Source organism: Oncorhynchus keta, chromosome 22 (assembly GCF_023373465.1).
Source record: "Oncorhynchus keta strain PuntledgeMale-10-30-2019 chromosome 22, Oket_V2, whole genome shotgun sequence".
NCBI classification, from domain to species: Eukaryota; Metazoa; Chordata; class Actinopteri; order Salmoniformes; family Salmonidae; genus Oncorhynchus; species Oncorhynchus keta.
Genome location: NC_068442.1, coordinates 34120507 through 34134467, shown reverse-complemented (window position 1 = coordinate 34134467; position 13961 = coordinate 34120507). Strand labels below are relative to the sequence as shown.

The following is a 13961-nucleotide window of genomic DNA, read 5'->3' as shown; positions in this document are numbered from 1 at the left end:
TGGGAAATAGAATTCAGGGGTCGCAGGATGTGCGATGAACTAGTTCCTGTTTACAATAGACAGGATGATGCTATGAGCCGGGAACACATCCAAGGACTTTCATTGAGTTAATATTTTTTTTTTAATTATGAAATGGAAGTTGGAAGCTGTTGGAGTATCCTTGTGTCTGGCTGAGTGGACTATGAAACATTAACATACATGTGTGTTTTGTATTTGATCAATAGCCGTTTGCTATATATGCTAAAACTTGTTGTGTATTTGAGGTTTAAAACTGCGTGTCACGCCCTGACCTTAGAGAGCCGTTTTATTTTTCTATTTGGTTCGGTCAGGGTGTGATTTGGGGTGGCATTCTATGTTGTCTATTTCTTTGTTTTTGGCCGAGTTCCCAATCAGAGGCAGCTGTCTATCTTTGTCTCTAATTGGGAGTCATACTTAGGCAGCCCTTTTTCCCACTTTCTGTTGTGGGATCTTGTTTTTGCACAGTTGCTGTTAGCCCTTTAGAACTTTACGTTAGTTTATATTTGGTTGATTTTTCTCTGTCATTTTTAATAAAAGAAAAATGTACGCCTACCACGCTTGGTCCATTCATTCAGACGAACGTAACAGAAGATCCCACCACCAACGGACCAAGCAGCGTGGTCAGGAGGACTGGACCTGGGAGGAAATCCTGGAGGGAGCAGGACCCTGGACAAGGGCCGGGGAGTATCGCCGTCCGAAGGAGGAGATGGAGGCAGCGAAAGCAGAATGGCGACATTACGAGGAGTTATACCAACAAAGCAAGTATGAGAGGCAGCCCCAAAAAACATTTTTTGGGGGGGCACAAGAGGAGATTGGCGATGTCAGGGTTTAAACCTGAGCCAACTCCCTGTGCTTACCGTGGGGAGCGTGTGACTGGTCAGGCACCGTGCTATGCGGTGATGCGCACGGTGTCTCCAGTGAGCATTCACAGGCCTGTGCGCTCTGTGCCAGCGCCCCTCATTTGCCGGACTGCAGTGGGCATCCAGCCAGGACGGGTTGTGCCAGCTCTACGCTCGAGACCTCCAGTGCGCCTCCACAGCCCAATGTATCCGGTGCCTGTTCCACGCACCAGGCTTCCAGTGTATCTCCCCAGTCCGGTGAGACCTGTTCCACGTACCAGGCCTCCAATATGTCTCTGTTACGCACGCCTCTGTAAAGAGGGAACGCAACACCCTGCTACAACTCAACTCTCCATGAAGTGAAAGAGTTATGGACTGTAGGTGCGAGTAAGGATGACAAAATGCAGAGAATTTACCATTACTAGGAATTTATTCCTTCACACGGTAATATGGGAAAAAGAGGCTGACCGGAACCAAAGCAAAGAAAGTAAATCTCAAAGCCCCCTCTCCTACCTAACCTGCCTACCCACTACCTATCTAACTTAGCACCACCTGGTGCGCTAACCAAAATACAGGGGGTGGTCCGTCCAGGTCTTACCTAGTGTGCCTAGACAGTGAATATACTAGGGGTATATGTATGCCTGCGGGCCTCTTGCCTAAGCACTCCCTAGGTGCCTTCCCCTTCCCCCTGGGTACAAATTAAACAGAATAACAAACAATCCACTTCACTACAAAACTGAGAAAAAAACTAACTCGGGCCATTAAAGAAGCTCTGAGAAAGCAACAAACACAGAACATACCAAAGCTGCTACCAACAACAACTCACATAGTACATAACAACGACCAACATGCTATAACCCTCAGCCATCAACCTCCTCTCTCAGCAATGATCTATATCACAATCAATCTCTCTCCTGAACAATAGAACACTGGCTTTTATAGCTTCAGAAGGCATTGTAAATTGGAGACAGCTGCGTCCTGACGAGGGGGCGGGGTCAGCCCTCCAATTAAACTCCAGCCACTTTAATAATGGGAATTGATGGGAATTGATGTAAAATATATCACTAGCCTCTTTAAACAATGCTACCTAATATAATGTTTACATACCCTACATTATTCATCTCATATGTATACGTATATACTGTACTCTATATCATCTACTGCATCTTTATGTAATACATGTATCACTAGCCACTTTAAACTATGCCACTTTGTTTACATAACCTACATTACTCATCTCATATGTATATACTGTACTCGATACCATCTACTGCATCTTGCCTATGCCGCTCTGTACCATCACTCATTCATATATATTTATGTACATATTCTTTATTCTTTATCCCTTTACACTTGTGTGTGTATAAGGTAGTAGTTTTGGAATTGTTAGTTAAATTACTCGTTGGTTATTACTGCATTGTCGGAACTAGAAGCACGAGCATTTTGCTACACTCGCATTAACATCTGATAACCATGTGTATGTGACAAATAAATTTGATTTGATTTGAATTAATCGTGGAGTCGACCAATCAGCTGCTGGGGGATTTCAGGAAGCCATCTCCTGAAACACACTCAAATACACAAACTACAACACAGAAACTGGGGAACGTAACAGTCTCCCCAGCCAGGCTTCCAATACGTCTCCTCAGTCCGGTGAGACCTGTTCCGGTTCCACGTACCAGGCCTCCAGTATGTCTCCCCAACCTGGTAAGCCCTGTGGCAGCTCCACACACCAGGCCTCCAGTAAGTCCCCTCAGTCCGGTGAGACCTGTTCCGGTTCCACGTACCAGGCCTCCAGTATGTCTCCCCAACCTGGTAAGCCCTGTGGCAGCTCCACACACCAGGCCTCCAGTACGTCCTCTCAGTCCTGTGAGACCTGTTCCGGTTCCACGTACCAGGCCTCCAGTATGTCTCCCCAACCTGGTAAGCCCTGTGGCAGCTCCACACACCAGGCCTCCAGTACGTCCCCTCAGTCCTGTAAGACCTGTTCCGGTTCCACGTACCAGGCCTCCAGTATGTCTCCCCAACCAGGTAAGCCCTGTGGCAGCTCCACACACCAGGCCTCCAGTACGTCCCCTCAGTCCTGTGAGACCTGTTCCGGTTCCACGTACCAGGCCTCCAGTATGTCTCCCCAACCTGGTAAGCCCTGTGGCAGCTCCACACACCAGGCCTCCAGTACGTCCCCTCAGTCCTGTGAGACCTGTTCCGGCTCCATGTTCGAAGCCTCTAGTGATGATCCATGGCACGAAGCCTCCAGTGATTATCCATGGCACGAAGCCTCCAGTGATTATCCATGGCACGAAGCCTCCAGTGATGATCCATGGCACGAAGCCTCCAGTGATGATCCATGGCACGAAGCCTCCAGTGATGATCCATGGCCCGGAGCCTGAAGAGATGATCCATGGCACGAAGCCTCCAGTGATGATCCAATGGCCCGGAGCCTGCAGTGAAAATCCAGGGCAAGGAGCCTCCGGCGACGGTCCCTGGTCCGGTTCCACAGAAGCGGAGGGATCAGCGTAGGGAGCGGGGGCTACGTCCCGAACCGGAGCCGCCACCGAGGGTAGATGCCCACCCGGACCCTCCCCTATAGGTTCAGGTTTGCGGCCGGGAGTCCGCACCTTTGGGGGGGGGTACTGTCACGTCCTGACCTTAGAGAGCCGTTTTATTTCTCTATTTGGTTAGGTCAGGGTGTGATTTGGGGTGGGCATTCTATGTTGTCTTTCTTTGTTTTTGGCCGAGTATGGTTCCCAATCAGAGGCAGCTGTCTATCGTTGTCTCTGGTTGGGAATCATACTTTGGCAGCCCTTTTTCCCACTTTCTGTTGTGGGATCTTGTTTTTGCGCTGTTAGCCCAGCAGAATTTGACATTTGTTTATATTTTGTTGTTTTTTGGTGTCATTTTTAATCAAATAAAAATGTATGCCTACCACGTTGCACCTTGGTCCATTCATTCAGACGAACGTAACACTGCTTCTGAAGTTTGTAATTTCCACTTGATTTTCCCTGACAAAATGTATCAACCCCTACAAAAATGTTCATTAATTATAATCCACATAATAATTCACATTTCCTTCTACTGCGGAATTATTTTCCTGCTGTAGCAAACTGGCTCAAATTAGGATCCTATATCTGTACATGCTGTATGTCACATATTCAAAGGTTCTCTCAACTTTGTTTGCTCTCAATAAGACATGGCTCTTGTTTATGTCTCTTTTGTGGCTACCTATACCTTATATATATATACAGTACCAGTCAAAAGTGGGTTAGTACCCACAAAATACCAGTCTCAACATCAACAGTGAAGAGGCGACTCCACTCCTTCTAGGCAAGAGTTGCAAAGAAAAAGCCATATCTCAGACTGGCCAATCAAAAGAAAAGATTGAGATGGACAAAAGAACACAGACACTGGACAGAAGAACTCTGACTAGAAGGCCAGCATCGCCTCTTCACTGTTCACTTCACTCTACACGGACGTTGAGACTGGTGTTTTGCGGGTACTATTTAAGGAAGCTGCCAGTTGAGAACTTGTGAGGCATCTGTTTCTTTCATTTCTCAGAACAAGAATAGACTGACGAGTTTCCGATGAAAGTTCTTTGTTTCTGGCCATTTTGAGCCTGTAAATCAAACCCACAAATGCTGATGCTCCAGATACTCAACTAGTCTAAAGAAGGCCAGTTTTATTGCTTCTTTAATCAGAACAACAGTTTTCAGATGTGCTAACATAATTGCAAAAGGGTTTTCTAATGATCAATTAGCCTTTTTAAAATGATAAAATTGGATTAGCTAACACAACGTGCCATTGGAACACAGGAGTGATGGTTGCTGATAATGGCCTCTGTACGCCTATGTAGATATTCCATCAAATACATTTCCAGCTACAATAGTCATTAACAATGTTTACACTGTACTTTCTGATCAATTTGATGTTATTTTAATGGACAAAAAAAGAGCTTTTCTTTAAAAAACAAGGACATTTCTAAGTGACCACAAACCTTCAAATGGTAGTGTATATGAGGCCTGGGTGGGTTAAACAGTACATACATACTCTCACATGTAAATAGAATTCACTTCAAACTCACACTCTACAAAACCTCCATTAGCTTAGCTAGCTAATCAGGCTGTGTTGATGTAAACACTCTCACTCCATACCCACTTCATACCCAACTGCACTGCGTTGGGGGAGTGGGTCATAAGGCCTGTAAACACCCTAATCTGACATCAACATACTGGTATTAATCCTCCTGCTAGTGTGTCTCTACCGTGTTTCTGTGTACAGCGCTTATCCCACTTAGGTAGACAAACAGGCTTTATTGAGCTCGCTTTGGTGTTAGACACAAAGTCACAGCTCCCGCTCCAAATGAAAACCTTATCTGTTGACATATTTTACAGTATCCTCCACGGAGCGGGAGGCAAGGAGCTAGGTTCTCGTTCTGATGACTTGTCAAACACAATGTTTAATTGCGTTGTCAAAAGTTCATCATTGATTTGACTTGTAATCCCCATTCTAACATACTGGATGTGATGTATCAGTTTATTCAGTTGTACCACTGTAGTTCTTGTGCAGATGTAGAAATTCACAGTTTGATTGAAGTGTGAAGTGGCTTAGTGCTAGTCCTATATAGTGCTTTCCTCCAATAATTCTGATAACCAGGTAGCCTATCCACTCAAACCTTCACATCAAACTGACACATTTAATATGATGTTCTGCCCAAGTAACATTGAAGTCCAATGCTCCAATTCTATTTTCTGATAATAAAGATTGCCATGCCTGATCCCAGTGTTACTCCACACCACCACAGGTTGTCACAGACTGCCATACTGAAAAGTGTGTGTGTGTGTGTGTGTGTGTGTGTGTGTGTGTGTGTGTGTGTGTGTGTGTGTGTGTGTGTGTGTGTGTGTGTGTGTGTGTGTGTGTGTGTGTGTGTGTGTGTGTGTGTGTGTGTGTGTGTGTGTGTGTGTCTATTTTCAGCTGTATGCCATTTCGGAGAGGAAGAGTTGGTGGAGGGAGATCAGAAAGCGGTGCATTATAACTCTGGCAGATGCCAGCTGTCTGAGTGCAGGGTAAGTAACACGACAGCCCTAATAAAAACATACAACTGTTTTTCTGTAGTACTGCTTGCTTAAAACTCCTTCAACTCTTCTGAAAAAATACAATAATTCAAGCAAACAAGCGCTAAAAGTGTATTTCAGTGTTTTCATTTTCATCTTGATGTGTATGACAGCCTCATTAAATAGTGATTCCTGACTGGAGCTGCGCTCCTCAGGCCAGGGGCTAAATCAGGCCTGAATGAGAGACTGTGGTGGCCGTCAACATCAGCTAAATGTATTGATCCGTTGGTTGTCAACTCCCCATTTTTATCTATTGCTCTCTAAGGGGAAAGTAAATGGGCAGAACTGAGTAATTGAGTTTCCATAAGGGTACCACACTGTCACAGCATGTCAATCACTCCAGGGTTTTGATCCATCCTCATCAAATATATCTCCTGTGGATTCATGCATGGCCCTATAGATTTGATAAAAAAATACATATATTCTGCATTGTTGGGAAGTGCACGTAAGTAAACATTTCACTGTTAGTCTACACCTGTTGTTTACGAAGCATGTGAAAATTAAGATTTGATTTGAGACTGATGGATGAACACTCTTAGAAAAAAGGTGCTAAGTACTGTACAACCATGCAGGGTTCTTCGGGTTGTCCCCATAGGGGAACCCTTTTTGGTTCTGTGTAGAACCCTTTGCATAGGGTTCTATCTAGATCCCTCTATATAGGGTTTTTCAAAGAACCACCTGTATATAGTTCTACCTAGAACCCTCTATGAAGGGTTTTTACCAAAACCAGTTTATCATCTAAAGGTTCTTCCTAATACCGTCTATGAAGGGTTCTACCGAGAACCCTTTTATCTTTGGTGGGTTCTTCCTAGAACCCTCTATGAACGGTTCCACCAACGTTATTAGCCTTTAACATGTATAATTTAAGATGATACATTACATATCTCACGAGGCCTTTTTTAAGGCCTAGTTATTGTCACGTCCTGACCTTAGTTCCTTTTTTATGTCTCTATTTTAGTTTGGTCAGGGCGTGAGTTGGGGTGAGCATTCTATGTTTTGTTCTGTGTGTTAGAATTCTATGTGTTTGGCCTGGTATGGTTCCCAATCAGAGCCACCTGTCAATCTTTGCTCTGATTGAGAACCATACTTAGGCAGCCTGTTTTCCCACTATGGGTTGTGGGTAGTTGTTTTCTGTGTCTGTGTTTCACCATACAGAACTGTTTAGATTTTCATTGTTTCACTTTGGTTATTTTGTATTCAGTGTTGAGTTATATTTCATTAAAATGGACACTTACCACGCTGCGTTTTGGTCCGATCTTTCATACTCCTCATCAGATGAAGAAGATCGTTACAGTTATACCCTAACACGACAGTGTTAGGAATCTCCTGGTTGACAGGCCACATCAGGCCTGCAAGTCACATTATGCTGGCTTGCAAATGTGACGTGTAATTCTATTGAAATCGAGCCAGAGTTAGGATATCCAAGAAGTGCAATTGTTAATCACCCTTGACCTGCATTCAGGGTGACTGCCAGGGTAGGAAAGATTAACTACTGAGACAACCTACAATCATCTAAACTGGAACAGCCATCTCAGTAACGGGTGTAATAAATCCAACAGATTGGATTAGTTAAGAAAACTGTATGTTATTAATCATTGTGTAAAATGTATCAACCAATCAATGTACTTGCACAAACAGATACTACAGTAAAACAACCAGTTCTGAAAATCTTCCTGCAATAGAGCATTCTGGGAAATATTATATATGGTCCAATGTAGAACCCTTCTTGCCTTTCAAAGAACCATTTTTTTCAGATCAAAACAATTCTTGGTAAAACCCTATCCCTCCACGAAGAACCCTTTTAGAACCTAAGAGTGTATGGTGAGGTCACTCACCTGGCCCACTGATGGCCCCTGCATTCTGACAGCACAGATACAGACATGGATAAAGATACAGCTACAGACAGACAGACTCCGAGAGGGACATAGATAAAGACACAGATGTAGACATACAATAGATAAAGATACGGACTCAGACAGACATAGACACAAGCTACAGACAGAAGCTGCAGATGAAAGGACTGGGTGATGGCAATAGTCATCCTGGTCCTCCAGTCTCAGACAGGTGGCCATCTGACTACTGGTGACAGCTGCCTGGCATGTCTTGTGTCTCTGATCTCATGTCTGACTGCTGCTGGTTGAAGGAGGTTTCTGGGGAGAGAGTGACTAAGAGAGACAACTATTAGATGTATCTCTATTTTGGCATCAGTCAGGTAGACAGAGTGGAGAAGAGCGGAGCTGTTGAAGAGATGGTGGGAGAGGGAGCCCCCTTATAACGTTACTGTCTAATCATACAATTGGGGACAAATACACTGGTTTCATATCCTATCCAATGAGCTCTGTTCAATTGGATATCACGCTCATACTCATCATGAATCTTAAAAGACAGGTTGGTTGTTTAGCATCAAAACCGACTTGTGCACAACTATGGAGTAAAACAGAAAGGTTTGGCTTATAAGCTATATTTCCTCTCCAAATGTTGATTAAAAAACATAAATACTTTTGCACAATGAGCACTTGTTGTTGCTCAAATGCATAGTTACAGTTGTTGGTTAGCTAGCTAGGGAATGTTTGCCTTATTAGAATAGACATGACATGAGTCAAAACATGACATCAATAAGAAGCTACAATGAGCTGAAACGATACACCTACAATTCTCCACATGGCAGCTTCTTGTCATAGTTTCTAGCTATCTGACCATTCAGAATCATAACGTCACACGGCCTTCTACCTCATCGACGCGAGTGCATAATTTTTGTGACGTTGTCAGTCAATCCATCTATAGGTAAGAGAATCGACGTGCAGAGTTTGCTACATCGCTAAACACTAACCTGAAATATGTAGACCTTACTGCTATTGACCCATTATGTCTCTTTAGTTGGGAAGATGTGCACAGTGAGGAAGGAGGCACACAATGGATGGCTAATTGCCTCTAATTAAATTCAAGTCTTATTAAATCTGTGGGAAACTAGCAGCTGAGCTAATCTAACCCTCCATTGGGTTGTGTCTCTCATATTGTTTCTCATTGGTTCCCTGTTACTAGGAGAGGACCATGCATCAGGTCGCCATGACTAGTCCCTGTCCTGAACTTAACTGTCCAGAGTCCGAGCAGGTCACCCTCACCAACAGGTGCTGCAAAGTCTGCAGAGGTATTGGAAAATACATTCACCTACCTATATTCTACAGATGTAAACCTTAAAATAATCTGCAAATCATGACTGGAATCATTGCAAGAAACCCACCTGGACTGTTAGACCCAGTCTAAGAGGAGTGACCTGTGTGTAACCTCCATAGAGATGGATAGAGGATTAATATTTGTATCTGTATCGTTATAGCATCTTTTACAGCATGGGCAGCGCCATTGAGGCTATCTCCATTTTAAAGTAGTCCATTTTCTTCTTCTTCATTGGCTGATTGCTCCCAAGTCATAGGAATCCCCACCCAGTTGATTGCCATTGATAGCTTCCACCATTTTAAAGCAATGTCCATGCTAAAACGGCTTACATCCATGAGTCCTCTATCTATATCTATAGTAACCTCTGTGCCCTAGGTCACGACTTCTGTGTGGAGGGCCACGGCTGTGTGGAGCACTCTGACTGTGTCAACCTGGAGGCTGGGGCCTGCTGCAGCTGCAAGGACGGCTTCCGCCCGCTCCGAGATGACAACGCATACTGTGAAGGTACATAAAGGATTCTAATAAAATAATAGAATTGATAACAAACACCTTCCATTGATCTACTGTTTTCCTACAGGTTAATTTATTTTGTAGATCCAGTTTGCTTTTCCTTTTGTGCACTTTGGTTGAACTGTGAGGTACTTGTAACAGCATAATTCTTATTTTGCAACATAACTACATCTTTCAACACTTTGAGAGAGGACATACTGTTAAACAGACTGTCTGCTGGGATTTGTGTGGAGGTATTAGACATACGTACAGTGTCCGATCCAAGGACTTACTGACATTCTCACACCACTCTTGTCCCTTTGTCTGCTTGTGGTCAGTCTCTACTGTCCATTGGTATGAAAATACAGAATGCTCCCTAGCTTTGTTTATTGTATCACTGTCAAGAATGCATCAGTGATATTTTATGAGCAGAGATGCTCATAAGTAGTGCTGTCATGTAAGTCGTGTTACTCTATATATACAAAAGTATATGGACACCCATTCAAATGAGTGTATTCGGCTATTTCAGCCACAACTGTTGCATAAAATCGAGCACACAGCCATGCAATCTCCATAGACAAACATTGATAGTAGAATAGCCTGTACTGAAGACCTCAGTGACTTTCAACATGGCACCGTCATAGGATGCCACCTTTCCAACAAGTCAGTTCTGTCAGGACCCGGTTACGAACCCGGGTCTCCGAAGTGAGAAACAGTCACTTAACCAACTGAGCCACGAATAGTCGGCAGAACCCAGAAGATGAGGCAGACACAGCAGTACTTGAGACGGTGTATTTAATGAAGTAAACAGTGAAGTTCTTCAGGAAAACATGTAACTCCACAACCTCAAAAGGAATCCTACAAGAACAAAGGTAATCCTCCAAGACAAAAAAGGTATATCCACAAGGTGGAAGGTAAAGCACAAAAAGCCTCAAAAGATACTCAAAAAACAAACAAACAAGAACAAAAAAACTGAATTCCACAAGAGAGTCCACCGGGATCAACAAGAGTTCTCAGAGTACTAGGGCTGGGTGCTAACATAAACACAGAGCAAAGAACAGAGAAAAACAAAGGGTTTAAATACAATCAGGGGAAACGAGGCACAGGTGCAAATAATAATGGGGATCAAGGGAAAACAAAAGGTCAAACAAAAGGCACAATGGGGGCATCTAGTGACCAAAAACTGGAACAACCCTGGACAAATCCTGACAGAATCCCCCCCCTAGGAACGGCTCCTGACGTTCCTACCAGCTCTCTCAGGGTGGAGGGCCCTGAACTGACGAATGAGGTCAGGGTCCAGTATGTCTTTGGCAGGAACCCAGGAGCGCTCCTCGGGACCGTAGCCTTCCCAGTCCACCAGATACTGCCAGGACCGCTGCACCCGGCGGGAATCCAGTATCCGATGGACGGTATAAGCCGGCTGGCCTCCAATGACACGAGGCGGAGGGGGAGGTCTGTCTGCCGGGACAAGGGGAGAAAAAACAACAGGTTTTAATAAGGAAATGTGAAATGTGGGATTAATCTTAAGGGATCTGGGTAAGTGTAGGCGATAAGAAACTGGGTTAACTCTCCTGGCAACCTTAAAGGGACCGATGTATTTTTGGGACAGCTTGCGAGACTCCACCCGTAGTGGTAAGTCTCTTGTGGAGAGCCAGACTCTCTGGCCGGGGCGCAGGGTAGGCCCGGGACGGCGACGTCTGTTGGCTTGTTGTTGGTACCTCTGTGAGGAACGCATAAGATTAAGACGGGTCTTCCTCCACATAAGCCGACAGAGTCTGACGAACTTCAAGGCTGAAGGCACTCTGACTTCTGCCTCCTGGTCCGGGAACAATGGAGGGGCATAGCCAAACTGACACTCGTGCGGGGACATACCAGTGGAGGAGGAGCGCAAGGTGTTGTGCGCGTATTCGGCCCAAACAATGAAGGACGACCATGTGGACGGGTTGTTACGAGTCATACATCGGAGGGTGGTTTCCAGCTCTTGATTCATCCTCTCAGTTTGGCCGTTGGACTCCGGATGGTACCCTGAAGATAGACTGGCAGAAGCCCCCATGAGTTGGCAGAAGGCCTTCCAAAACCTAGAGGCGAACTGGGGACCTCTGTCAGAAACCATATCTTGAGGAATGCCGAAGACTCGGAACACATGATTAATTACCAACTCAGCCGTTTCCTTGGCAGAAGGTAACTTAGTCAGAGGGACGAACCTGGCCGCCTTTGAAAACCTGTCGATAATGACTAGGATAGTATTATTGCCATGGGATGGAGGAAGGCCAGTAATGAAGTCCAACGAGATATGGGACCAGGGTCTGTGGGGAACAGGTAAAGGGTGAAGGAGTCCTTGCGGGCGGAGGTGAGAAGATTTGCCCTGGCAGCACACGGGGCAGGCATTGACGAAAGTGGCAACGTCTTCTCTTATGGTAGGCCACCAGAACTTACGCTGGATGAACTCCAAGGTGCGACCTACGCCCGGGTGACAGGTGAGGCGAGAGGAGTGCCCCCACAGAAGGACCTGAGTCCTCACTGCCTTGGGGACAAACAACCGATTGGCAGGACCTCCTTTCGGGTCCGGTTCAATAGCTTGAGCTCGTCTCACGGTATCCTCAACTTGCCATGAGATCGGAGCCACGATCTTAGCAGCAGGAAGGACAGGCATGTCCGTGTCATCTCGAATGGCAGGAGCGTAGACTCGGGACAGGGCATCCGGTTTGAGATTCTTCGACCCGGGCCGATAGGTGAGGATAAACTGGAATCGATTGAAGAAAAGAGACCATCTAGCTTGTCTAGAGTTCAACCGCTTCGCCTGCTGGATATACACCAGATTTTTGTGGTCCGTAAGCACTTGAAACGGGTGAGAAGCCCCCTCGAGCCAGTGTCTCCATTCCTTCAATGCCATCTTAACCGCTAGGAGTTCACGATCCCCCACATCGTAGTTCCTCTCAGCCGGGGTAAGCCGGTGTGAGAAGAAAGCGCACGGATGAAGCTTCTTGTCTTCACCCCTCTGAGACAGGACAGCTCCAACCTCTGAGGTGTCTACCTCCACCACAAACGGTTCATCCGTAGTCGGTAGTATCAGGATGGGAGCAGAGAGGACGCGCTGCTTGAGTCCTTGGAAGGCCGTCTCAGCTTCTCTTCCCCACAAAAACCTTGCATTGCCACCCTTGGTTAAAGCTGAGAGAGGGGCTGCCACCAAGCTGAAGTTCTTGATGAACTTGCGGTAAAAGTTAGTGAAGCCCAGGAAACGCTGAACTTCCTTAACGGATTTGGGGGTGGGCCAATCCGCTACCGCCCCTACCTTCCTGGGGTCCATTTGGACTCGACCGGGTTCCACTACAAATCCCAGGAATTGTACTCGGGATGAATGGAATTGACATTTTTCCGGCTTAACGTACAGATGGCTGTCTAGGAGGCGTTTGAGTACTTGTCTGACATGCTTAGTGTGTTCTTGAAGAGAGCTCGAAAAGATGAGGATGTCATCCAAGTAAACAAACACAAATATGTTAAGCATATCCCTAAGCACATCGTTTATGAGCGCTTGGAACACCGCTGGGGCGTTGGTCAGGCCGAAGGGCATCACCAAGTATTCATAGTGACCAGTAGGCGTGTTGAAAGCGGTCTTCCACTCGTCACCAGGTCTGATCCGCACAAGATGGTATGCGTTCCGCAGGTCAAGCTTAGTGAAAACAACTGCTTCCTGGAGCAGCTCGAAGGCTGTGGCCATAAGGGGTAGCGGGTAACGGTTACGGACGGTTATGGCATTGAGTCCCCGGTAGTCGATGCAAGGACGTAATCCACCGTCTTTCTTGGCCACAAAGAAAAACCCTGCTCCCGCCGGGGAGGTGGATGGACGCATGAGGCCTGCTTCCAGAGCGTCCTTGATGTAGGTATCCATAGCAGCTCGTTCGGGTGGAGATAGTGAAAAGATCCGACCCCTGGGAGGGCAAGTGCCCGGAAACAGTTCGATGGGGCAATCATAAGGTCTATGGGGTGGTAGCATGGTGGCCCTCTGTTTGCTAAATACCAGTTTGAGGTCATGGTAACACTCGGGTCAGGTCGATGGATTCTAAAGACTCGGGAGTAGAACTCGGGGAATTCGGGAAAATACAAGTAGCTTGGCACGTATGACCCCACTGCTTGATAGTGCCCACAGACCAGTCGATGTGAGGGTTATGGCTGTGAAGCCAGGGGTATCCAAGGACGAGAGGGAACTCTGAACAGGAGATCAAATGAAAGTTCATCAATTCCTGGTGTTGTGAAACTGAAAGTCGCAAGGAGGTAGTGACAAGTCCAGATCCCAAAGGGCTTCCATCCAATGTAGTAACCCTCATGGGGTCAC

At 45.9% G+C, this 13961-nt stretch overlaps 1 protein-coding gene across 1 annotated transcript in view; it reads left to right on the top strand.

Annotated features, from left to right (window-relative positions):
- Positions 1-13961, top strand: part of LOC118401378 (protein kinase C-binding protein NELL2-like) — a 101301-nt gene that overhangs the window by 28249 nt on the left and 59091 nt on the right. The window contains exons 10-12 of the mRNA XM_035798838.2: positions 5826-5917; positions 9008-9113; positions 9515-9643. Of these exons, the coding sequence (XP_035654731.1) occupies positions 5826-5917; positions 9008-9113; positions 9515-9643 (327 nt within the window). The remainder of the gene's footprint in view (positions 1-5825; positions 5918-9007; positions 9114-9514; positions 9644-13961) is intronic.